Below are 27533 nucleotides of genomic sequence, written 5' to 3' on the forward strand. Positions count from 1 at the left end.
CAAAATTGAATTAAAAGCCGAAAGACTTTCTCCCCACTGCATATTTGCCTGGTATTCTTCTCCATCCCTTTCTTTTCATTCCTTCTGTATCCTTTTCTAGTGAATCCCTTGTAGACAGTATAGTAAGGGATTTTTTTTCTTTTCTTTTCTTTTCTTTTTTTTTTTTAGATAGATTTATTTATTTTAGAGAGAACCCTCATCCAAGTGGGAGAAGAAAGAATCCTCCAGCAGACTCCCCACTGAGTGCGGAGCCTAAGGCAGGACTCAGTCCCAGGGCTCCCAAGATCATGACCTGAGCCAAAACCAAGAGTCAGACGTTCAACCACCTGAGCCACCCAGGTGCCTTGATTCTTTTTTCTTTTTTAACCACGAGGGTCTTTTGATTATTAAAACTATTTGTTTGTTTTTAAGATTTTATTTATTTATTTTAGAGAAAGAGAGCATAAGCATGAGCAGGGGGAGGGGCAGAGGGAGAGGGAGAAACAGACTCCCGTGGAAGCAGGGAGCCCAATGCAGGGCTCCATCCCAGGACCCTGGGATGATGACCTGAGCCAAAGGCAGACGCTCTGCCAACTGAGCCCCCCAGGTGCCCCAATGAAACGATTTATATTTCCTGTAATTACTTACTGTTGTATCGAGGGCTTATTTTTGCAATCTTATTTCCTGGTATTTTTAGTTTATTCTTTGCCCTATCCTTTCTTCCCTTCTTTTAGATGGCCAAATTTCTTTCTGTAAGTTTGAACACATGTATTTGATTATTATTCTTCTGGGTTTTTCCTTAATTTATTTTTCCTTTGAGTATCCTGAGCTTATCAATCTTTTCCTTTCCCTCCAGAGCCACGTCTTCCTCTTGTCTCTGCCATCTTTTTCTTCTTCCTCCCCACCCCACCACCCTCCCACCTTGTTCATACTGTCTGGAATTTTAATTCTGGGTTATTTAGAATGCACGTAGAGTACTGAATATATTATTATAGACAACAGTGAACCTTACTGAGTTTTGGGGTTTTTTTCCCAACCTTACGTCCCGTACGTCTCATAGTCCTTCTAGATTTACTTTCCTTCTTCCAGGAATACTTGAGGAATGTTCACCAAGAGAGTCCTAAAATGGTAACCCTTATGAGGTCTTAAAGTATGAGAACATCTTTAGTATTTCCTCACATGTAAATGATAGCTTGGATAGATATAAAATTCAAGGAAAAGAACTTTGGAACTATAAAGTTTTGAAGGTATTTCTTCATTTTCCACTTGTACCCTTGTTGCAGTTAAGAACTGCAAAGCCCTGGGGCACCTGGGTGGCTCTCTCATTTAAGCAACCAACTCTTGATTCTGGCTTCTGCCATCTCAGGGGCTGGGGATTGAGCCCTGGGTTGAGCTCTGAGCTCAGCACGGAGTCTGAGGATTCTCTCTCTCCCTCTGCCCCTCCCCCTGCTTGCTCCCTCTCTCTCAAAAAATAATGTAAATCTTAAAAAACAACAACAAAAAAAAAACCTGCGAAGACCTTTAGATGTGTGTTCCTTTATGCGATCTGCTTTTAGAATTTTCACTTTGTCTTCAGTATTCTTAATTTTTACTATGATGTATCTTAAATGTGTACTTTTTTTCTATCAGTATAATACTTTGAGAAATCTTGCAGTTTCCTTTAACACAGAAAGAATCTTAATCATTGTTAAAATTATTTATTCCTTTTTTTTTAAGATTTTATGTATTTATTTAATATAAAGAGAGAGATCACAAGTAGGCAGAGAGGCAGGCAGAGAGAGGAGGAAGCAGTGTGGGGCTCGATCCCAGGACCTGAGATCATGACCTGAGCCGAAAGCAGAGGCTTAACCTACTGAGCCACCAGGTGCCGCTATTTATTCCTTCTGGTTAATTTCTTTTCCCTCTTTATGAAACCTCTAGTATAGAGGTATTGACACTGTGTTTTCCACCTTGCTCTCTTTTCCCCCTGCCATCTCCTTCTTAAAGCCTCCTGAAAGGACTCCTCAACTTGATCTTCCAGCTCATGAATTCATTCTTTGGCTCTATACATACTGTTCTTTAACCTATGTGTTGAATTCTTTATGTCAATGATTGTACTTTTAGGCAGTATTTTCGAATGTTTTTCTTTATACTTAATCATTTTTATTTTACTAATTTTTATTTGTATGTGGACTTTTTTAATGCATATTCTACTGTCCCATCTGGTTTATTAATTCTCCATGTGGGGTCAGTTTTTAGCTTATTGTATTTAGTAGGTGTTGCTTTCCTTAGTGGTCTTGTTTTATTTCCCTGTCAGCTCTTACTACCTCGACTTCAGGGAAATCTTTTGTACCTCTGCTCTAGGCACTGCTTTTTTCCCCAAAATTTGTCTTCTTTGCTTGTTACCACTGAGTCTTGTATCACTTAGCCTCATAGTATGAGGGAGCAAGGAAGGGCTGGTAGGGCTACCTATCCCTTTTTTAAACACTTACCCCACTGTTCTGGTATTTTCTGCCTCACAGTGGGTTGGAACCCGCCACAGTCTGCCAATGGTAGTATGGAGGAGAGAGAAAAGAACAAAGAGTTCCTTGCCAGCCTGTATTTTTCCTGCAGTGCCCAGCCCTGTTTGGCTCTTGCTTGCCATTTCGTCCCCATTCCAGCACCCATGGTTTCCTCAGGAATTCATGATGGTGGTTTAGTTTCTCAAAATTGTCAGATGCCCTTATTTCTTTGCTTTCTCTCAGCTTAGATTCTAGAAGAGAGCCAGCAGCTTGTGTTGACTCTGTCTTGTTGGGAACTCTAGTGGAATTGTTGTTTTGTTTTAAAATATTATTCCTTATATTTCTGATTAGAAGATTAATTTGTATTTATTGTAGTAGTTATGGAAAGTACAAAAATCTCAGAGAAAGCAATAAAAATTGTGATAATCCTACCATCAAGAGAGAACTCTTTGCAGCCTGGTTTTCTGCTTTTTTCCATTAACTATGTAATGAGCACTCCTCAGTTCATTAGTATTCCATACATGTTTGATATCTGCATCGTATTCCATCATACGGATATGCAAGAAGGTATCTGTTTTCTCACAGTTAGACATTTAAGTTATTTTAAGTTAAAAAAATTTTTTTTTCCTGAAAAATACCTACTCCAAATAGATGTGCATTCTGCCCAAAAAGAAGGCACAAGACACAGTTTAAAGATGGTAACTAATAGAACAAAACAGATGGTGGCTGTGGGTAGATCCCATAAATGTGTTAGCAGTAACTAGTGCACGCTTTTGGTTAATATTAGAGCCCAAGCCTTCTTGGCCTTAGGAGTCAAATTAATGGATTTGCTTGTGGATTGTGAACTTACATTTGCACACCAACTTTTCTATTATGATGGTTTGAAAAAGCAACGTGGTACACATTATTTCAATAGCTTCCTAGCTATGCTGCCTCACTTCAGGAGTAGGATTGAGTTTAGATGTGAAAATCACCGGCATAATAGAACAAAACTACATATACCTGGACATGGGGAGCTACAGGATTTTGGGTTAGTTTTAGAAACTAATCTAGAACAGGACTTGGATTTCTATTTAAGGCTGAGATTTGAAATACTAGAAATTATATTGTGTGGTAGACATTTTGTTGCTGTTGTTGTTACTATTGATAATAGGTTTGAGTTTGGTTTTTTTATTGTTTTTCTTTTTTTCCCATCCTTCTTCTGACTGTTAAAAGAGACCCAGAAAGTTTTCTGTCCCACTGCTTCAGCGCTCCTGGCCTTGAGGACTCCCCCACACTCTTGGGACTGGCAACAAACTTAGGAGACCAAGGTCTTCCAGTCACCACGCTGTTTCCTTCCCATTTGACCTTTGGCCTTGAGGCCAAGACAAGTAGTTCTCTCCTTTGCAAGGTGGGTGGTAGCTGTGAGGGACAATGAGAAGAGAGATGGCTTGGGAAAGTAAGGGCTGTGGATGGGAACTTATGCCTTAGGGCAGTGGTTCTTAACATTTTGTGGGCCAGGGACCCAAAAGCCTGATGGTGAAAATCTGGCAAGAATGATTAAAATAGGGTCACCTGGGGTGGCTGTTAGTTAAGCCTTTGACCCTTGGTTTCAGCTTAGGTCATGATCCCCAGGGTCATGAAATTGGGTCCTACGTCAGGCTCCACACTCAGTGCTGAGTCTGCTTAAGATTCATTCTCCCTTTGCTTCTCCCCCTGCTCACATGCTTTCTCTCTAAACTAAATAAAATTTTAAAAAAAGAAAAAAGAATGACTATATATATATGCGCACACCTGCACAATGTTTTGCATTTCTTTGGCAACTGTACATTTATAGAGCCCTCAGAAGCCCATTGTTATGTATCAGGTTGTTATGTATCAGACTGAGAATCTCTTTTGAGTTAGAACTTGGAAATAATTTTTTTTAAGAAATAAAATTAAAAAATTAACTGGTGGGGATGGGGCATGGGTGGCTCAGTGGGTTAAGTGTCTGCCTTCAGCTCAGATCATGACCTCTGGGTCCTGGAATTAAGCCCCACATCAGGCTCCCTGCTCAGCGGGAAGCCTGCTTTTCCCTGTCCCCCTGCTTGTGTTCCCTCTTTCGCTCTCTGTCAAATAAATAAATAAAATCCTTTTTAAAAATTAATTAATTTATTAACTGGTGGGGCGGCTGGGTTATTCAGTTAAGCATCTGCCTTCAGCTCAGGTCATGGAACTGAGCCCCATGTTGGGCTCCCTGCTCAGAGGGGAGTCTGTTTCTCCTTCTCCTTCTGCCTCCCTACCTTGTACTCTCTCTCAAATAAGTAAATCAAATCTTTAAAAAAATTAATTGGTAATTTCTACTCAGTCAATTCCCTGAAGCCTATGATGTTCACAATGGGAATTCCTTCTTGTTGTCAGCGCTGGAAAAGGTTGGTAGCTGGCCTATGAAATCATAGTCTCCTTTGAGGCACACACTTCTAGCATTCACTCTGCCTCTCCTTCCTCATCCTTCTCCCTTGGGAGTTCAGGATGAGCTGTTGATTTGTTTTCCCGAGGTCTTAAAGACTTTGGCAGTAATAAATGTATATTCTCTTTATCTAAAGAAATTATCTTAAATTTGGACTCCTTGAATCAGGTTTCTAGAACTAAGGCAGTTTCTTGGGTAGGCTTGTTTGTTTTGCGCTGTTTTGTTTTTCATATTCTCTCTCTTCCCTCTGAATTCCCCAAGTGTTTTGTTGTTATTTATGCAGAGCTTTGATCTGGATGCTCTACAGTTTGGTTTTGGATTTTTTAATGTATTTTATTTTGTTGTAATAAATATGTGACTTGTTCCAAATCTTCATGTGGATGTACATGTTCAGCATTTTCAGCCATTCCTTTGTCTTCTGATGTAAAATTAATTTCCTTCTAGATATCCCTGGGAGATATCTGTAGGCCGCTGCTTCTCCCTCTAGGCCTGGCCTTACAGGGCTCTCACAATCAGGTTTAGTCCTTGCGAAGTTTCTGGGAGTGTTTGTCTTTCTCCGATATGGAACTGTGGAATTAAAGCCACATGGTCAGCCTTAAGCACAAGGCAGAGCTGGGGATGTAGTGTCAAAAGAAAGACATTTTCCTGCTTCCACAGAACCCTGACTTTAACACAGCTGGTTGAAGCTTTCCTTGCACCGATGGTCAGAAGTTAACAGGCGGGTTTCCCCACCCCATGTTGTTCAACGGCCAACTCTGTTTCCTTCTCTCAGAAATAACGTATGCTACTGACTTATTTGTTCAATCACTACTTAGTGATCACTTAGTCCATGGCATGTCTTAAAACTGTACTTTGGGCAGTAGAATATACTAGGCTGGAAGGGGAACAAAGATGGGTAGGTTTTACATTTATAGATGTTACACTAGGGGAATAAGATGGGGACCTGCAAGACTTTTTTTCTTCAGGGTGCAGGTGGTTAGTCCTGTCAGATTAGGAATCCACTGGGAAGAGCCATGGGATTCTCCCCCTTCCTGGGGGGATTGGTGAGATGTCATAGGAGAGCGGGCTTTGATTTGGTCTTAGAAAGCTGGAGATGATGTCCTTCATGATCTCAAGTTTATGTCTTCCTTTCTGTCATCAAAGAAGTGTAGGTCGTTGGATCATTCACTCATTCCTCCTTTTCTGCCTTTAAGTAAACTTGTAGAGTTTTAATATGGAAAAAGGCTTTCAGTGGACTCTCTCCTTGCTTCACCACCGGATTCTTTCTTACCCATGATGAGATTTCTCCTGTCGTCTTGCTCAGCTCAGTCTTGTGCACCTGGCTTTCTCCCTCTTTTACCTCCTAGATCTGTTTCACTTCTATGGCCCAACAGCTATCAGCCTCCAGCCAAATTTACTCTTTTCCGTTTTCCCCAGCATCTCACAGCTGCATTTGACAGTGTTCATCATTCGCTTGCTAAAATTCTTTTTCATCTAGGCTTCTGAGGCAGTCTTGCTATTTTCTTACTCTGCTTGATCTTTTGTCATATTCTAGGGTGTAAGCACCAAAAAGCTGTCTTTCCCGAACCGCCAATTTTTACAGGCAGAGAAGCTCTGCACTGCATTGTGTGCTTGTTATTTACTTGCTTCCATCCCCATTTACCTTAAGGGGTCCCACAGCCATGGTCCTAGACACACTCTACTTTCCTCACTCCAGCAAACTGGCATTTTTGTTAAATACTTTGATAAAGGTACCTAGCAAATCTCCATATCTATCATGTACCTTTGTTTTATCTTTTATTTTCATAATCCATTTTGTTATCCCCCAAATATTTGCAGCAGTCCAACACTAGACTTATTATTGCCTCCTTATTCTTTTAAATCGTTGTGTCCAGATTTCCCTTTGTCTGCATTTCTGACAAGGTCTCACTTTGTTCATTGTCCAGTATATCTGGTCCATTCCCACCTGTCTATTAACGGTTTTCTGTGATGTTGCTGGATCTGCCCCTTCTGTTTCCTCAAGTTCTATAAAGTTATAGTTTTTCCCCCTTTATGTCCAGGCTGCTATAGAGGACTTCTGAGTATTGTCCCTCTTTTTTGTCTTACCCCCTCCTCAGCTGTCACCTATAATTATTGTTGCCAAAAGGTCACTCTTCTGCTTCAGACTGTTGATTTATTCCTACCCACTCTGTCAGTTTTCATGATTCTGACCTTTTTGGTTCTTTACTAGTTACACTTTCCCTCATTTTTACTAATCTCTTTCTCAGCCCTAAAGTAAACTTTCCATTCCAGCCAAATAAATTCACTTGACACCTACAGGTTATCTTTCTCTGCCTTCTGCCCAGCCCGTCTCCAGCCCTCCTGCCCAAGTCGACTTGCTGATTCTCATCTTTGCTGACTTCTAGTGAACTATTTCCCATTATAGAATGCTCTCACATTTCCTACCAGACCATGTTTTTTGTGCATTCACTTATTCAGCAAATATTTGTTTACTATTTTTTGTGTGCCAGGCATTTTGCTAGGAATTAGGGATGCCAAATCCTTGCCCTCAGAGAGCTCCATAGGCCTGTTGGGGACACAGACAAGTAAATAGGCAGTCACGATGCTGTTTGATTAGTGCTGGTAGAGAAAGTCTTAGAGGCCACAGGGGCATATGTAGAAGGGACATCTTGCTGTGGGAAAGAAGGGGTGTCATGCAGGCATTCCAAAGGCTGTCTTAAATGGAGACTTAAGTTCCTTAGCCAAAAAAAGAAAGAAAACCGGAAGCAAAACTTTATGTGCCAGAAAGCCTTGTATAAGTGGTCCCACCTGGCCTGGTGGGGCCCTCTACTCTGCATTCCTCTTGGCCTTCATGGATGCAGTGTAAATTCTTAAAATTCACATTAGGTTTTCTATGGCTTTTTGAATAATCCTCCTTAAAAAAAAAAAAAAGATTTATTCATTTGAGAGAGCGAAAGAACTGGCGAGGGGGTTCAGAGGGAAGAGAGAGAACCAAGCAGACGCCATGCTGAGTGTGGAGCTTGACATAGGGTTCAATCACACGACCCTAAGGTTGGACCTGAGCCAAAGCCAAGAGTCAGACGCTCAACCAACTGCACCACCTAGGCGCCCCCAAAATCCCCTTTTTTGACGGTACATTTTTTTTTTCTTCAACTGGATTATAAACTTCTTTCAAGGACCTAGAGCCTGAGTCTCCTTTCTCTCATACTCTGTGCAAAGTGTCCAATGTAAATTCACCAGCAGAGGACACAGTGACCACAGCCTTCTTGGGCCTAGGGTTTTTCAAAATTTTATTCTGTAAGCTTGGTTGTGACTGTCAATTTTGTAGGGTATTTTTATTTGAATCTTGGACACAGTGGAATTTTCTGTTGTGTGTGTTGGAACAAAATGTTCCCACTCGAAGCGCTCAGTGAGTTGCCATTGACACCAATAGTATGTACATTTGCCCTTTGGTAGTGAAGTGGAGATGTTGGCGGTGTCAGCTTGGTTTTGAGAGTGTCTCTAAAAAGCTTTTAAAGCTGATTCTTTATAGTAGCCTTGGGAATCAACAACAAGGGTGTCCCAAGTATAGGGCTAAAATAACAAACACATAGTCTGACCTGATCATGAACTAGTTCTCATAATTTCCAACTCCATAGTATTCATATTGTAGTACTGCTTTTGACTTTTACTATGGGCATTTAATTTTCAAAGGAAGGCAGCATTGATGGCTGAGGTTCAGAGGTAATGTTTTCAGGGGCACATTTGTTCTCCATTATATGTTTTCATTTCAGCCCCATATGACAACCCAATCAAATGTGTGAGAAAGTGTCCATAGGCACACAAAGATTGTATATACTATTTAGGGGGTTCCTAGACCCTCTGAATTCACTATCAGCCCTGTGGATCATTGTTGGCTTGTTCTAATAAGGTTCTTACAAAATGATTGTCTTTTCTAAATAGGCCGTCTAACAAAGTTTGATCCCTTTTGTCACTTTTCCGGTTCCTTCTGTTTGACATATGCACACTTCTCCAGGCTCACTGCACATCTACTATAAACCACCGTCCTGTACTTCTTCCTTCTCTGGAAACAGTGAATGTATATGTGTTTTTGAGAGAACTGCAGGTAGATCAGTTCTGCCCAAGCAGTGGAAAAGCTCTTGTATGCATTAGTGTAGTACATCCATGCAAGTAGGAATTAGAATCTATTCCGTATAGCTGTCACAACCATACTTTTCAGCCTTCCTATTAAAGAAATGTTTCTCAGGTTATAAAGCAACTTATATAACTATAATCCTGTTATTTAAAAATAATGAGCCCCTATATCCGGGTTTATATAGAGTGCTAAAAGAACGTACATCAAAAGGCACGTATGTTCAGGTAACATTGCAGGTGATGGGTCTTTGCTGTGCTACCGTTTGGAGTTTTCTTTATTTGAAAATCTGGGTGGAACAGAGAAAGGAGGTATGAGGCTTCTTACTAAACTGGGTTTCTGGCTTTTTTCTTCTTACATTCCAGTGAGTATGTGAAATAACAATGAGGAGAAGATGGGTTACAAAATAGCTCTAGCATCTCAATCCATGGGTCTGCATTTTAGTTTCAGTTTGAATCCTGATTTCCTTGGAAAAGATAGTTAATGGTTTTTTTTTTTTTTTAAGTGCTTTGGAGACAATCAAAATTAAATTCAAATTGTGCCAAGTAAAAATAAAAATATGACATCCTAAGTATCCCATAATAGTGCCCCGTGGGACTTCACAGTTTACAAGAAGACTGTGTATATTAGTTCTTGAGACTATTAGAAATCAGGGAAGGAAGATGGGTCAACAAATATGCCCATGTGTGATCTATATGCCCAGCTCAGAGCCGTAGCTGAGGTCCCATAGCTTTACTAGGGGATGGGAGTGAGCCTTTATATTTCTAGTTCCTAATTCAGCATTCTTCCTGGCTCCTCTGCCATGGAGACTTGGGAAAATCGCCTTGGCTCTCTGAGTCCCAGCTTGCATTGTCATAATGTAAACTTATTTCGTGTGTTTATTTCAAGTTTTTACACTTGTTTTCATTTTGCAGAGTTGTGTTGAGAATCAGATTATACGGTGCAGTGGTTCTCAAAGCACAATACCTAGACTAGCACCAGGAGCATCTCTTGGGAGCTCATTAGAAATGCAAATTCATAGGCCCACCTCAAACCTGAGTCAGAAACTCTGGGTTTGACACCCAGCAATCCATGTTTCGGCAGACCCTCCAGGTGATTCTAGCACACAGTCAAGTTGGAGACCCACCACTGATAATGTGTGAGATAGCAGTTTGAAAAGAACAAAGCATTCTAGAAATTTGAGATGAGAAGCTCTTTTTTTTTTCCTTTTTTTTTCCCTTTTTTTTTTTTTTTTAAAGATTTTATTTATTTATTTGACAGACAGAGATCACAAGCAGGCAGAGAGGCGGGCAGAGAGAGAGGAGGAAGCAGGCTCCTTGCTGAGCAGAGAGCCTGATGCAGGGCTCGATCCCAGGACCCTGAGATCATGACCTGAGCCGAAGGCAGCGGCTTAACCCACTGAGCCACCCAGGCGCCCCCTTTTTTAAGATTTAATTTATTGAAGAGAGAGTGAGAGAGAGCATGAGAGCAGGGTGAGGGGCAGAGGTAGAAGCAGACTTCCCACTGAGGAGGGCTCTATCCTGGGACTCTGGAATCATGACCTGAGCTGAAGGCAGACGTTTAACCAACTGAGCTACCCAGTTGTTTTTTGTTTTTTGTTTTGTTTTGTTTTTTTAAGTTAGTTGAGGTAAAATTTATATGTGGTGAAACCCAAAGATCTTAAACATACAGTTCTGTGAATTTTCACATTATGTGATCATCACACCAGTCGAGACATGGAACTCTTTTATCCTTCTGTAAAGTTCCCTCGTCCCTCCGTGGTCTGTTCTCATCCCCACTGGGCAACTACTGTTCACTGAACAGACTTCATTAGAGGAAGTAAGAGGACATGACAATGATTTGATCACAGAGCAATGACTATATTCTCTTTTCCCTTTACTACTTATACTTGCCATTTCTTTTTGAATTACTAAGCAGAGTTCTCTCTGTTTTTTCAGCCCATGGATCAAGCTTCTCTCAAAAACAGCGACGTTCTCATTCTGACAGGCCTGACCCAGATCCCCACCGCGAACCCGGATGGCATGGTGGGAGAGTTCTGCAGCAATCTGGGTACGTGGCCGGCTCGCACCGTGAATGGGATGAGGTGTTCTAGGTTTACTTTTTTGATACCTTGCTTCAGTAGTATGTGGTCCTTCCCTTCACAGTCCCACCCACCGATGCCCCCCCAACCCCATTCAAAGCTTTGCTCCCCATCTGCTTCACCCGTCTTGCCTGTCCTTCAAAGCTTGCTGTTGTCAGCAGAAGCAATTCTTAAGCAACATAAATCTGAAGAATGTCAGAATGACTGTCCTAAGAGTCAGTTCAAGTGCTTTATGCAACGGATACTCAACGTTCTCCCACTTGACTTACGTTGAAAATTCTTATTCTTCTTGCTTTGTGGTGGGATTTGGGGGCGGGACTGGCATTCATACAAGGTAGCAGATGTCAAAAAAGGGAAGAATTGCATCTTTGCTTTGCAAATAATAGCACAGAAAAGACCGTAAATGCTTTGCATTCATAACAGCGAGACACTGAAAAGATCATTTTTTTCCACCAATATTTGGTTGGTCTTATTTTTTTCTTTGACAGAAGACTGAATTTGGGGGAGAGACCTGTGGGGTATTTGCTACCTAGAAGAAATACTTGCTTCTTTGGATATAATTGTTAGTAAAATCTAAAAATCCTGCCTTTCTTTATAGAAAAGTATAGGTTGCTTACTGTCTTAGCTTGGGCTGCTGTAACAAAACACCATAGGCTGGGTGCCTTGAACAACATTTATTTCTCATAGTTCTGGAGGCCAGAAGTCTGAGATCAGGTTGCCAGCATGTTCAGGCTCTGGTGAGGGCCATCCTCCTGGCTTGTGGATGCCTACAAGAACTCGGTTGGCAGAGGAAAGCAACTCTCGTGTCGCTTCCTGTTCTTGTAAGGGAACCAGTCCCATCTTTAGAAGCTGTCCCCTCATGGCCTCATCTAAACCCAGTTACCTCTCAAAGCACCCACCCCCCAGTACCATCACATTGGGAGTTATGGCTTCACTATATGAATTTTAGGGGGACACAGACCTTCAGTCCATGACAGTTACCAAAGAGGGGTTACTGAGCTCAGACCGACCACCCCTAGCAACTGTAAGTGCTGTCACCTCTGCTCTGGGGAAAAGAAATGGTCATCATCTTACATTTACGTGAAAGGCAGTATCCTTTGACATTTCACTTGCCCATGCCAATCATCATAGTTTGTTGTTGTTTGCTGATAGTAAACCAGACACAGTTTATTATTCCTTGAAAAAATTATTGGACTTGTCTCCAATAGCATCTTTGATCTGTATGTTTGTTTGTTTATAATCTGGAATCCTAGACTCAAAGAACTTTAGATCTGAAAGGAACCTTAAGCTAATCTACTGTTTTTCAAAGCCCACACTAACTACTTGCCTCAAGATCAGTGAGGCCACTAATTAAAGATGCCATTTGGAGGCCCTGCCACAGATGTAGTAATTCTAGATTCTAGATCAGATTCTCTGGGGAGAGGAAAGACTCAGAAGAAAAGCTGCATTTTCAACATGTTCCCTGGCAGTATTCATGTACACTAAAGCTTAAAGACCTCTGGTCTAGTTCAGTCCTCTCATAACCAATCAGGAAACAGGCCCAACCAGGTGTCAGTGGCTTACGTGAGATGCTATAGCTTATAACAAAGGCGGGAGTAGAGCCAGGCCTCTGGAGCCCTGACCACTTTCTCTCTCCACGCTACCATACTCTTGTAATGGCAAGTCAACCAGTGCTCAGGCTACAGTGTTTGGGAGAGTGTGTGTGTCAAACATGGGAACGGAGGAGGATCCAATATACCAGTTTGTTTTGGAAACCAAACAAAAAACAAACTTAGAACTTTGATTTTTTTTCTTTTTTAGCCAGGTATAACTTCTAATATGATTATTCCCATAAGTTGCAATTCCCCTATTGGATAACTTGTTTTAAGTATTTAAAGTATGAAGGATTTTCTTACAGATAACACATTAATGAAAGAAAATGCCACTAAAATGAGTCAAATGGAAAAACTTGGCCTATTTCCTTATAGGTCATTCAGCAGTGGTCAGACTGAACAGAGACAAATCCAGCAAAGTTTTGAGCAGGAGCTAAAAAGAGAAGGAGCTTGGAGGGTCTCTCCTGAAGCTTGGCTGCCATTGGTAACCTTTAAAACCCAAACCCTTCACTGCACATCCTGTTCCCAGGGACTGAGATATCCAGTAAAAACCCAGCTGATGGTTAGCCTCTGTATTCTCCCACCCGCTTGCTGTTTCTCAAAAGAAGCAGATCATTATCCATGGGAAATGAATTATATGAACAGAAGTAGGAAAATGAAAGAAATCCAAATAACATTTTTAAAGTTTCCTTCTACCTTTATAAAACTATTCTTCTAATGCCTTTGTTTCCTCTCTGGCTTCAACTTTTCTAGCACTGACAGTCCGGAATGGAGGAAACGTGCTGGTGCCCTGCTACCCTTCTGGCGTGATCTATGACCTCCTGGAATGTCTGTATCAGTACATTGACTCAGCCGGCCTCTCCAATATCCCTTTCTACTTCATCTCCCCTGTGGCCAACAGTTCACTTGAGTTTTCTCAGATTTTTGCTGAATGGTATGTCTGTGTTCTTCTCCATGACTCAGTACAAGAATAATAAGAATGAAAATGTAAAAAGTTTTTTTAATTAGAAAAAGAATAGAAATAGTTTTTTTTCCTCACATTATTATGAGACTTCCGTTTTGTTATCTTTCTATGTCTGAGATGTGAAAATTGTATTAATGAAAGCCAAGTCTGTTATATTGCTAGGATGTAGAAGAATAGTTATCAAGGAGAGAAGGATGAAAGACAAAGATTAAACTCAGCCAGCTCTTTCAAAATCAGTGACAAAAATATTATGCATTTATCTTCTCACACGCTACCCTCTGCCTTTTACAAAGTTAAGTGACACATTCTAGAAGCTCAAAAAAAGCCCAAGCTCATGTTGTCTGGAATTTACAACACCAAATCTTATAAGAAAGGCTGGATTTTTTTTTTTTTTCATTTCAATAGCATGATATTTGACAAAATTAAATTTTATTACAGTAGGAAATTATTTGATTTAGTCCTAATGTGGGTAAATGATTGTACAGGATGAAATCAGTGAACCCTATTTGAATTATTTAGATGCACGTCTGAATCTAACTCGCCTGGCCAAAAAAAAGGAGGGATGGGGAAAATACATTAACTTTTACAGTCTACCGAACAGTACCTTAGAGTGGAGTTTCTAGATGGGAGTATGACACATACTCCGGTGTATTTAATCCATTGTTGTGTGGGAGCCTAATAGACACAGTATTCTACTGAGTTCCTCATGAAAAAGGAATTTGTATGTCATTCTGTCATAACTTGTTCCATGTACTGCCTCCCCCCCCTCCACCTTTTAAAAGGGCATTTTTTTCCCCTCCCCTTTTAATTGTAGTCAGGGTCCTTTTTTCTTTCACTCGATTAGGACAAGCTTCTCTATTCCCTGTGTGTGTTATTCATGTTTGTCCTTAGGACTGTCATTTTTATTGGTACCTATGGAATTTTATCCTTTTCTCCCCCAACATAGGAAGTTAATCTTGAATAATTAGCAGTCCACCCTAAGTATCACTTGTGCAGTTAGTCAGCATATACTGAATTTCCTCATCCAGATCTTTAATAAAAAACTCCAGGGCCAGCCCTGCGAGGCCCAGGGGCTGGTGTGCTCCCCTAGGCTTCCCCTCCCCCACTGCGTGCTGTTCTTGTCAGAATATCTAATGGGAGAGAAGGCAGGACCATGAGAATATAGGTCATTTTGTGTTTCTGGGTCTTTTTATTTGTTCATTTCTAATACATGTGTAAACACATTTACTATAGAAAACAATATGGGTGGGGCGCCTGGGTGGCTCAGTGGGTTGGGCTGCTGCCTTCGGCTCAGGTCATGATCTCAGGGTCCTGGGATCGAGCCCCGCATCGGGCTCTCTGCTCGGCGGGGAGCCTGCTTCCTCCTCTCTCTGCCTGCCTCTCTGCCTGCTTGTGATCTCTCTCTCTGTCAAATAAATAAATAAAATCTTTAAAAAAAAAAAATCTTAAAAAAAAAAAAAAAGAAAACAATATGGGTTACAGAGGAAAAAAACTGAACCCATAAGCCCACTCCAGAAGTAATATTACTGTTGGCAGTTGGATGGATTTTTTTTCTTTCTGTACGGGCATCGTGCTGATTATTTAATTTTGGATCCTGCTTTTAAAAATTTCAATATGATATTTGAGCATTATAAAATGTTCGAGGGGCACCTGGGGGGCTCAGTGGGTTAAGCCTCTGCCTTCAGCTCAGGTCATGATCCCAGGGTCCTGGAATCAAGCCCCACATCGGGCTCTTTGCTCAGCGGGGAGCCTGCTTCCTCCTCTCTCTCTCTCTCTGCCTGCCTCTCCACCTCCTTGTGATCTCTGTCAAATAAAAAAATTAAAAGCTTAAAAATAAATAAAATAAAAAATAAAAAATAAATAAAATGTTCAAAAACATAGTTTTTACATGACTGAATTATTATATCATTTGTACCTTATTTGTATATTGTATAATTTTCTTAACTGTTGTCTTACTGTTGGACAGACAGGCTTTGCCCAGTTTTTTCCTTTTAGGAATAAATCTTCAATTAATATCATTTTTATGTATAAATGACTGCATCTTCTGCTTAAGTCAGTTACCAAATGTGAAATTACTGGAACAATGATTATAAATATGTTTTAATGTTCGTTATACAGATCTAAATTGCTTTCCAGAAAGTTTTTTGGCTTCTGTAAATTGTCCCTTTTTTTACATATTTAGAGGTGTTATACTTCTCTTACCAGTTTATCTAAACTCTACTCTTTTGTTATATTTCTGCAGATATTTTTTTCCCCATCTTGGCACTTTGGATTTTAAGGTCTTTGTTTTTTAAATAATAAAGTTATGACTTTGAAATATTTTGGGGTTACAGAAAAGTTGCAGAGAGAATGCAGAGAACTCCTGTATACCTTCTATTTAGCTTCTGCTAATGTTAACATCTTACGGAGCCATTACACATGCCAACACTAAGAAGTGGGGGCACCTGGGTGGCTCAGTGAGTTAAAGCCTCTGCCTTCGACTCAGGTCATGATCCCAGGGTCCTGGGATCGAGCCCCACATCAGGCTCTCTGCCTGGCGAGGAGCCTGCTTCCTCCTCTCTCTCTGCCTGCCTCTCTGCCTACTTGTGATCTCTGTCTGTCAAATAAATAAATAAAATCTTAAAAAAAAAAAAAACCTAAGAAGTGGACATTAGCATATTATTATTAGGTGAACTCTAGTCTTTATTCAGATTGTACCAGTTTTTCCACTAATGTCTGTTTTCTGTCCCAGGATCTAGTCCAGAATACCACAAGGTATCTGTTTTTGATTCATTTCTTTTTTGTTTTTGACAGAAATACTTTGGTTTTCTATATTGATGCTAACTAATGCAGCATAATATCCATTGCAACAATCTACGAAACCTTAAATGAAGATCTTATAATTGTCTCTCTTCCTGAGTTTAAGAGTTTTATCTTCCTGCTTAGAACTATATAATATAAAGTAACCCTCCACAAGTATCTTCCTCCAAAAAAGATATAAAGTGATTTTTTTAATCGACATTAAAGAAAGGGAAGTGTAGGAAAAATTAAATAATAAATTGTACTAATGAAGTTAATATAAAACCCAAACCTTGAAGTCCTAAACTACTCCCTAAAAGTCGTATCTGTTAGAACTGTTGAAATGTTTTAATACTACTATTTTAGTAGAATTCTCACAAATGGGCACTAACAAACATACATCACTACATATATTTTTTTGGAACATTTAAAAATGCCAAAACACCCATGGCTCTTAAGTTATCAGTTGTTAATTTTTGCCACAGTTGCTTTTTTCAGGCATTTCCATATTTTAAATGTCAGATCTGGCCGAGAAAGAGCATAGTACCTAAAACATTCACAGTGTCTTCAGAGCTAGGATACTGCATTGCTCTCCAGTTTGAGTTACCAGTGCTGCTTAGTGGGTGTGCAAAACGGCAAGTTGTATGTCTGAAAAAAAGTCTGTCACTTTGTCCTCAAAAGCGATCACAACAAATGCAATAGGAATCTTTGAATTGGATCCTGGAACGGGAAAAGGACATTAGTGGGAAAACTGGTAAAATCCAGACGAAATTGGAATGTAGTTGGTTGTAATACACTAATATTAATTTCTTCATTCCCCACTTGGTTATGTAAGATGTTAACATGAAGGGAACACTATGTATAGGGCACAAGGGAAGTCTGGACTGTCTTTGCAACTTTTCTGTGTAAATCTAAAACTATTCCAAAATGACAAGCTTACTTTTTAAGGCAAAAATGTGTTAAGGAATTTTAACAGTTAAAAAATGCACACAAGGGGCACCTGAGTGGCTCAGTAGGTTAAAGCCTCTGCCTTCAGCTCAGGTCATGATCCCAGGGTCCTACGATCGAGCCCTGCATCGGGCTCTCTGCTCAGCAGGGACCCTGCTTCCTCCTCTCTCTCTCTGCCTGCCTCTCTGCCTACTTGTGATCTGAGTCTGTTAAATAAATAAATAAAATCTTTTTAAAAATTTTAAAAATGCACACAAGACATTTATGTTCTGAATACTCTGTAAATGCTGACTTTTAGTCACAGTGAGACTGGCAAGCAGGAAGATTTTAAATAACCTTTAGTATTTAGTGTTTGCACTGCTACCACTAGGTGGCAACAGATGCCCTGGGCGCCCTACCTAACAGGCTCTTTTGCTTTTCCTCTTTAAAAGGCTTTGTCACAACAAACAGACTAAGGTGTATCTCCCGGAACCACCTTTTCCTCATGCAGAGGTAAGAAATGGCATTATTGGGTCAGAGCAAGAAAAATTGTAGATAAATAGTTCGAGATGGAGATAGGAGGTTAAGAGGTTTTAAAAAATTCTGGGGCACCTGGGTGGCTCAGTCAATTAATTGTCTGACTCTTAATTTCAGTTCAGGTCATGATCTCAGGGTCATGAGACCTCTCTTTGGGTTCCATGCTGGGCATGAAGCGTGCTTAAGATTCTCTCTCTCCCTCTCTCTCTTCCCCTCTGTCTCCCTCTTTTTATATATATCTCAAAATAAAAAATTTAAAAATCCTTAACAGAAACTCTTCTAGCCCTTTGTTTCCCATTTAAGACGACAGAGAAGTACTCTAACTCAAGATTCGCTACTTTCTCTTCTCGTTAACACATTATAGCACCAGTATGCGTCTGCAGTTCATAACTTACCTCTGTTCTTTGGTCCGGGTGAGGGATTTGATCTAACATCTACTGTTAACCTTTTTGCATAATGACAGATTTATATATTGTCAGTCTTCTTTCCAGTTAGTTATGTTGATCGTAGATGTGATGCTTTAATGATGAAAATAATATTTTAAGTTTTTGGAAAATAAAGGGTCAGAAGGAACAAATTTCCACTTATAAGCCACAGGATGTAGCATATAGTGTGACTGCAGCGAGCAGTACTGCGGTCGTGTCTAAATGTTGCTAAGGGAGCAGATATTCGAAGGTCTCATCACAGGAAAAGAAGTTTGTAACCACACATGGTGATGGACTTTAACTAGGCTTACTGTGGTGATTTTTTCACGATAGAGCAAATGCTGTACAGCTGAAACTAATACAACATTATATGTCGGTTATACCTCAGTTTCTTAAAAATGGAAAAATTATACCTTTCTCACAGAACAGATGAGTGTTTTTATATAAGTTTATACCCAGTTTTGTTTTCATTATGTTTTCATTCACCAAATAGTCTATCATGGACATTTTCTGTGTGCCTCACGTCATAATTATTGCTGCCTCGTATCCCAGAGCGCATCATCTGGGCATTCTGTCATACACTTAACCATTCTCTAACCGTCTGACAGAAGAGTTACGCCCAGTTTTTTGTTCTGTTTTTTAAAAGGTTGTTTAAATTGGTATAACCACTTTAGGAAACTGGCAGTTATCTGCTAAAGCTGAACACATAATGTACTCTCTGCCTCAGCAGTTTCATTCCTAATGTATAAACCAAACAGAAATACGTAGGTGTGTCGCTAGAAGATGCACAGAGGTCTTGAGAGCTCTCTTAGGAGTAGTTCAGAAATAGACCCAAGTGCCCTCAGCAGTCTGGTGGATTTTGTGGCATGTTCCCACAGTCTACTGTCTTATCCCAATAAGAATGAACAAACTCCCATTACACACAGTCATGTATACAAAGTTCACAGACATGGAGTGAAGTAAGTCAGACATAAGAGAGTAGACACCATGTGATTTTCTTTATATTTAAGTTCAAAAACACACAAAACTCATCTGTGGTATCAGAAGCCAGCACAGTGGTTACCCTGGAGGTAGGTAGTAATTGGAAAAGGACAAAGGAGGATTTCTGAAAAAATTGCAATGAATATCCTGCTAGCTATTTTAAACTTAACAACTTGTACTATTCTTACTTATTCCCACTCCAGAGGACTTTAACGAACCAGAATCTTACATGGAAAATTCTGAAAAATTCTTTTCTCAGTCCACACACTCTGTTATAGGAGCCAAGGTATCTGCAGGCTCTGCCCTTACCACAGTGAAATTCAGGCTAGAAAGATGTAATGTCAGAAAATTAAGTGTGGCAAGACATATTTTGTGGCAGACTTTCCCACTGAAAGTCTGTTTTTCTCCCCTCCTGTCAACAATTAGCCTTTCTTTGTTTTCTAAGAGTGTTGCTATACATTCATACCCACATATGTCACAGATGATCTTTGTCCCATTTACAGTTATGAAAATGAAAAGACCATAGTGGCGTGAACAGGGTTCCTGAAGTGCACTTGCCAACATTAGGGCGTGATGGAGTTGACTCTGGGTACTGTGACCAATGCCCATGCCCCCGTGCAGTGCCGCCCTTAGTACTGATGAAAAAAAAATTACAGAATTCCTCCCCTGCGGCTTCGTCGCCTGTATGGTTTAGACATTAAAGAAGTGCAGAGGTAGTTCTGGATGGTCAAATGTAGCAGGTCAGCTGGAAAGGTAGATCCAGTTGGCAAAAAAGAAAAAAAAGAGAGAGAGAGAGAGAGATGAATTTATCTTAGTTCCTATGCATTGATCAGAAGAAAGAACTTCAGGAACTGTAGGTAATGACTACAAAATGATTTAAGTTATGTGCCAAGACCCACTGCTATTCTTAGAATCCCATTCATCTCCTTGACAGCCATGGATACAGTAGGCTTAGTCTTTTAGACAGCGCTTACCCTTATTTAACTGGGACAGGGAATAATTTTGGCTACAAATCGGTTATAAAAAGAATGTCAGTTTACTCACATACAACTTGGAAGGAAGGTGGGAATTCAGCATTTGCTCCATCTTTGCTATGTATAACCTATCCAACCTTGGATGCCTGATTAGGATCTCTGGGGTAGTGTTGCAGTGCCACTAGTAAAAGCAGTCTCTCTGAATTAAAGGTTAAATCTTTAACGTGAAGAGAGTTTGGCTTCCGTTTGGGGATTGTCCCATTGCGGCCACCCGTCAGTATTGGGATGACTTCAGATGGAGTTGGGGTTCTTGACTGGGCTCCCCTCTTTGTGGCTTACTTCAGGATTAAGTTGTGTTACAGACCATTTCATTATCCATCAGACAATATCTCAGAGCAATACTCCCTTCGCCCTAGGTGGTATTTAGGGCCTCTGAAGTCTGAATGTTTGCCATCTGGCCTTTCATTGCCAGAATGGGGGGCGTGGGGGCAGGGCTGGGGCAGCAGGAAGAGCTTCTGAGCCATGTCACAAGATGCCATCTGTGGCTGTAACGGTCTGTGGTGTTGCCTTGGGTTGGGCATGACTTTGGGAGAATAGTGCCAGGTATTGTGCTGGAAGGGAGATTTTTTTGGTTCAAAACAGACACTTTTAAGACAAGTTTGAGGCTGCGCATGGCCCACTTACCACAGCTCTCTGTGTCGTGAGCATGTCATATCTCCTAAATTTCTGAAAGCCAATTTGGCCTTTGTCTTTATTAAGTTGCTGTAGTTACTTTACAGCTGTAACTTCTCAAGAGGTGGTCCTTGGTGGGTAAATAATTTTTCTTGTATGAGATGTTTATTGTTGACAGAACTTGGCGATCCACATGTTTTGGGAAAGTTATTTGTACTTCAAATAACTCATATTGGGAACTTCTGGGGCCAGGGCTCGGGGTGTCAGGAAGCTCTAAAGGAAGACTTAGACTACATCAGGCCTTAACAGCCTGAACAAAAGTATCCCCTGAGTATGGTAATATGAACTAGAAAGTTTCATCTGTCCAGAAAGTCACCTTGTAGATAGAAAATCTCCGTTTTCGGCAAATATTAACCAGATTCATGTGTATTTTAAATTTCCTTCTCCCTCTCGCATGCTGTGTGGTTCTTCCCTCCGGCTGCACAGGCTAATGTCTCTTCGTGTGCTTCTCTGTGCATCTTGCAGCTCATTCAGACCAACAAGTTGAAGCACTACCCCAGCCTCCACGGAGACTTCAGCAGTGATTTCCGCCAGCCGTGCGTGGTGTTCACTGGGCACCCCTCCCTCCGGTTTGGGGACGTAGTCCACTTCATGGAGCTCTGGGGGAAATCTAGTCTCAACACTGTCATATTTACAGGTAAACAAAACCTTGCCCTTTCCACTGAGACCGTCACTCAACGCACCAACCAGGTAGAGACCAAGGGACGAATTTTACAGTCAGACCGAAATATGAACAACGCATCTGTTGTAAATACCAAAGGGTGAAGAAACCACGGGGAAAGAGTAAGAATAGAGCAAGATGGACTGTGAGGAAACTACCAGGCAAAGCTTTCATAGCAGTTTTGAGAGATTTTTGCCCGGAGGCAGATTCCTCATGAACTGCTTTTGCAGTGATTTTGTGTGCTGTTTCAAGAATGGCAAGAATTCTAGGAACCACTCTTTTTTTTACCCTTTAGGAATTATTCCCTGAATTGGGTCTTTCACCTCTATAGTTTTCTCTGGCTTACAGTTTTCCTTCTGGAGACAAACCCCTCAGAGTAGAGCAGATCTTTTCATGAGGGCAGGCCGGGGTTTTACCTTAATCACTACGTTATCTTATCGATTTTAGGTCTTCAGTCAGAAATCTTATGGGCAGTGAAGTAAAAAACCTTGATCCAAATCTGGTCCGAAGGACTGTAACTTAAGCCAAGTTACCCCCATGTCTCTGAGCCTCATTCTTCTTCGTTGTCAAATGGGATTATTGCTGGCTCCTTCCTTGAGTATCTCTGTGCATTTAGTATAATGTTAAAAAAGACACTTCATACAGTACCTGGCACATAAAAGCTTTTGAGAAAGTTATCAGTTGACTTCTTTCTCATTGCTTTTAAGACTTGAATGATGGAAGAGAATCTACTCCATCCCCAAGGCCTCAGGATCAAGGACTCCAGGCTCTTCCCTGTGTTCAGCCTGTTGGTGAGAGTGTCAGAGGCCTCCACCACATCACTAGTCAGACAGAGTTGGCTTAATGACTCGATTGCAAGTGGTAGGGATGCAAACCATGGGGAAGTGCAAGGCATCTCAGAGTATGTTGAACTTAATGCATTTGGGCTTATGTTGGGTGATTTTGAGGTGGGTTCACGGCTGTGGGGCATTGCACTGGATTAGCTGTTGTCAGGAAACAGGAGTGGTTATATTACTGAGTATCTTAATAATTCTTATCTAGAAGGCAAGAAGAATGGAGCTAGGAGAGGATAATGTTTGCTCATTTTGTGGTTTGAATAGTGTTGTGGTTTTGTGTTCAGGCATGATTACAGAGGGGTTCTTGTTTTTGTCTTGATCCATTGTGCTCACCGAGTGGCCATGTCTGGTGTTAGTGTTCTGTGAAATTGTGTGTGTCCAACAGGAGAGCACCGTGGCCTACCCATGAGTGACAGGCTGGCTCTGGCTAACACCCAGGCCTAGTAGAAAGTGCCCAGAGAGCTGGGGCTGCTTCTCTCTTTCCCAGGCCCCCTTTGGCCAAGAGGAAGTAAGGCCACAAGACTTGATTCACGGTACCCAGAACCTCACTGTTGCCAAGTTTTGCTAAGCAGGAGGTGATCTGGAGAGCATTGTCTGTGGTAGGACCAAAGGTGATGTCTCCGATTCTTTTTGAAGAGTTGTTGACCCTGATGCAGTAGTTGGTACAATGTTTACATAGGCGCAGTTAGAGGATTGTAGATGTTTGGTAGACATCTACAATGTCTATGGTAGATGTTTTCCTTTAGCCAGTTGGGAAGAAATCAGGGTCTGTGTGATGTCCATAACCATCCTGGATAATGAATTTAAATCCCAGCAGGTTTTGAGGGGCTTTCAGAACGTCAGTTAGGTCATTTGTGAGGTTAGGTAGTGTCAGAGAAGCATCTCAGACCACTATTTCGGGTCATATTACAGCTATGGCACAGTTGAAGCTTACTTAGTCCACGTCAAAAAGGAGTCTGTCATCCCAGATGCTTGCCTCCTTTGGGGGTATTCTTCTTGGGGAAAAAGGAGCCACTGGAGGGGGAGTAATTTAAAAATCTGGAAGTTCCATCAGTTTTCCCAAATGCACTGTATAAGTTAGTGGGACAGGTGAGTGAAAGCCTGAAGGCTCTAAGAAGGGATGTCCTCGTGGAGCCACAGGCTGTTGGGAATCTAAGTATTATTTTTCACACCAGAAATGTGCCAGTTCTTCTGGCTCAGGGTGGTCGGCCTCCTTGAGTGGGTAGACCGTCCTTCCAAGCAGCCTGCAGGGAATGCTGCTGGAGGGAACAGATGGGCCATTAGGGCAGATGTGGTTCCCAGTCATGCTGTCACTAGCTTTGCTGATGGGAGCACAGCAGCGGCAGCAGAAGCATCTGGTGACGTGGAGCCAGGGTCCTTTTCTTTTCCTCTTGCGGCATCCTCTCAAGTAGGTGTGGTGTGGTTTTTCTCATACCTGCGTGTTAACTCTGAGCACTCGATTCGAGTGGCCTGCACCAGATTTCCCCACTGTGAGGTTACTGTTTTATATGTAATAATTATCTTGGGGAGCTGGGGGAGGGACTTCCCCAAACTTTTCTCTAATTTTTTTAGCATCTATTGATGATCCTAGTCAGAAAAAAATTATTGCTGTGATGGTTGCCAAATGATGATTTTTTTTTTACCTTCACTATTTCCGTTACATTTATTTGGCATTCTGTCGTAAAGAGGTTTTCTTCCTCCCCCATTTACTTATTTAACCCTTGTTTATCTCCTCAGTCTCTCTCCGTGTTGAAAGCCTTGAGCTCACACCCATACCTCCAATTCCACATCTACTCTGTACTATTCACTCCGGCCTCTCCTTGCCCTTATTTGTAGATTCCTCCTCCCCAGTGATAAGGAGTCTGGTCCCCCCAGCCTCCGACACATACACTGCCTCACCCTCCCACCGGTGCAGCCATCCGCCCACCCTTGACCACACCAGCCACCTCCTCACATGCTGCTCACAGCAGCAGCTCCGTTGCATGCATCTCAAATTTTGGTTCTTGTGCTCTCATTAGAACCCGATTTCTCCTACCTGGAAGCACTGGCTCCCTACCAGCCCTTGGCCATGAAATGCATTTACTGCCCCATTGATACACGGCTGAACTTCATCCAGGTGTCCAAGCTGCTTAAAGAAGTCCAGGTAAAGGGGCGCCTGGGTGGCTCAGTGGGTTAAGCCTCTGCCTTCAGCTCAGGTCGTGATCTCAGGGTCCTGGGATCGAGCCCCGCATCGGGCTCTCTGCTCAGCAGGGAGCCTGCTTCCTCCTCTCTCTCTCTGCCTGCCTCTCTGCATACTTGTGGTCTCTGTCAAATAAATAAATAAATTAAAAAAAAAAAAAAAAGTCCAGGTAAGGAAGGGAAGAGCAGTGTCTCCGCAGCCCTGTCACCGCTGGGGAGTTCGCGGGCTGCGGGCAGAGGGCGGGCTGCATTTTCCGCCTCGCTCACTTCCCATGTGTCCACAGCATGCTGACGCATGCGCCTTAGTTACCCTTCACAGTACTGAGCTTTACACCTGGTAAGTCCTTTCCGTTCTAAAGAAATCAAAAGTGGAAGGAAATGAAAGCATAAACAGTCTATTATTTTTGATGATAGTTAAAAGTTAATTGTTAATGGTTAAAAGCAAATTGTCCCCTCTCCCACCAGAAAAGTTATTCTGGAAACCTACTCATTGAGCCAAAAGACAGTTTGGCTGAAACCTGGGCTGGGCCCTGGGGCACATGTGGATGAGCAGCACACACACAGTTATTCTGCTTTTTTAATGAGAGGTTTCTTTTGGTTTGGTTTTTGTTGCATTTGTTTTTTTCCTTTTGCACTTTCTGCCATAGGAGAAAGCCAGAAGTAGTTGGGTAAAGGGGTGGGTGAAAGGAAGGCCATCTGCACAGCGGGAGAATGGAGAGGGAGAGTGGGGCATAGAAGTCACCCCACTGGGCAGCACGTCTGACAGTGGGCAGGGGGAGGCTGCTTGGGAATAGCCTGGGAGCGAGGCCAGAGAAAGAGTTTTCATTCCCCATTGCTTTGGGAGCTCAAATGAGCACCATGGGGCCCTGGCACATCTCAGGTCAGAAGTGTGTTTTTCTCCTCCGAAAGTTTTTGACCTCGGGATGGGAGGCAGTAACACAGAACTCTGAGGAACACTAGTGAGGAATGGGAAACTCAGGCGCCTCAGGAATGCAGAGAACATGGCTGACGGTGATGGCTCACTTGCTGGCCCCACAGGAGGGAAGATGGGCTTTCTCTAGACATGATTTCAGCAGTAGATGAGCTGGGGTGGGTTGGGCGATTCGCTCCCCCACCTTCTACGTATCGGCATATGGGCAGACATGGTTAAGAGTCTGTTGTTTTCATCACTAACTCTTCCCTACAGCAGTGCTGTGCTCTGTGCTCATGGAGTCCTGGCAGCACAGGACAGTGGGGACAGGAGGCCACGTGATCTCCCCTATGGGAGGGGGAAAGCCAGCTAGAGGCCTCAGGCTGGGACCTCGCAGTCAGGTGACTCTGAGAGGAGTTACAGGATACCACCCAGGTCAGGAAGAGGACAAGTCTGAGCCCAACAGAACAAGCGCTCGTTTGAATGCATCTGGTGGGCTTGCTGGAAGGCCTCCCTCCAGGAACTGGAGGTGAGCGGTGAGCTCCAGGCTCTTCAGTAAAAGCAGTGGCAGTACAATAACTCAGGGCCCCTGGGATCAGTTTTCAGTTGTGTGGTGTTTGTCCCAAGTAGACGCTGGTTTACTACTTCTGTCTCTCAAAATAACAAAGAGGGACATTTTATAAACAAGCTCTGAGTCAGTCTGTCCTACACAATTGAGAATGTGACCTGAGCAGTGCCCACTGCCAAAAACGAGCAGACCTGCCGATACTGGAAAAAAGCCCAACCCCAGAACACCAGACTAGCACGACAGTCAGGAGTTCCTGCCCACTGGCCTCCAGCTGTCCTCACCAGTCAGTGATGGTAGGTGTGATGAGAAGACTATGCCCTCCAGGGCTTAAGGACCAGCTGAGAGCAGACTCCTGGAAGTCACTGTCGAAGTGACTTAAAAAGAATCAAAAACAAATGCAGATAGAGGCAGTGGATCCCCACTAGTCCACTTGGCTAGCAGTTGAGGGCTTTGCCTTGAAATTTTTATTCTTTCCCCACACTGCACTCACCTCTCCTGCTTCTCATTACTCGGGTTTGAGAGGAGGAGAGAGAGGTCAGATGGCCCAAAAGTGGTGAGGCTGAGCGTGCGTGCTCGAGGCCTCACCCCACCCCGTCCCCTGGGTTCCAGCCGCTCCACGTGGTGTGCCCCGAGCAGTACACGCAGCCACCACCCGCGCAGTCCCACCGGATGGACCTGATGATCGACTGCCAGCCGCCCCCCATGTCGTACCGGCGGGCCGAGGTCCTCGCCTTGCCTTTCAAGCGTCGCTACGAGAAGATCGAAATCATGCCAGAGGTGAGCTATTCTCTCTCTCACGGTCAAACCCAAGCTTTTCACGTGAGTCTCAGAAAGAGGACTGTCCCAGAAGTGGCTGTTTTCTGGCCAAAGAATGCAGATCCTTAAGTGAGAACCTGGGAACGGAGCCTTCCCAGGGATCTCTGGGATCTTCAGAGCCTTCTCATTTTTTGGGTAGTGAAGTAACTGCTATTTACATCACAAGTGCATCATAACTGTGCCTTCAGGGATAGGCACTTGTGATTTCTGCCCTTTCTGTAGTATAAATCATGCTATAGTACACGCAGTACAGGCATGTAGTATAAATCAGAACCATCCGTTTACAGAAATCTTTGTCCATGTGTGGAATATAGAGAGCTAAAAGCATCATTGAGTTTCGCCGGGAGAGGCCTGCATGAGATGCAGGGGTTAAAAGTCTGTCACCATTCTTCAGGTTCCGCTACTACTAAAGGATGCTTATTTCCACCCCAAATGAGAGTGTGTCCTCTGCAGCTTCCTCCTAATCCTCCTCCTTCGTCCCTGTAAGTGCAGGATGGGAGACCTGATGTGCCAGCCCTGGTGGATGCATTCTGGTGGGAAAACTCTGGTCTTTGGCGGCAAATGACACGTCTCCAG

General features: G+C 42.4%; 1 protein-coding gene across 4 annotated transcripts in view; it reads left to right on the forward strand.

Annotated features, from left to right (window-relative positions):
• Nucleotides 1–27533, forward strand: part of INTS9 (integrator complex subunit 9) — a 106522-nt gene that overhangs the window by 73772 nt on the left and 5217 nt on the right. For all 4 annotated transcript variants that reach the window (XM_047717471.1, XM_047717473.1, XM_047717472.1 and 1 more), the window contains 6 exons: nt 10936–11047; nt 13424–13604; nt 17792–17852; nt 21454–21625; nt 24504–24628; nt 26751–26918. In XM_047717471.1, the coding sequence (XP_047573427.1) occupies nt 10936–11047; nt 13424–13604; nt 17792–17852; nt 21454–21625; nt 24504–24628; nt 26751–26918 (819 nt within the window). The remainder of the gene's footprint in view (nt 1–10935; nt 11048–13423; nt 13605–17791; nt 17853–21453; nt 21626–24503; nt 24629–26750; nt 26919–27533) is intronic.

This window comes from Lutra lutra, chromosome 2, assembly GCF_902655055.1.
Source record: "Lutra lutra chromosome 2, mLutLut1.2, whole genome shotgun sequence".
NCBI lineage: Eukaryota > Metazoa > Chordata > Mammalia > Carnivora > Mustelidae > Lutra > Lutra lutra.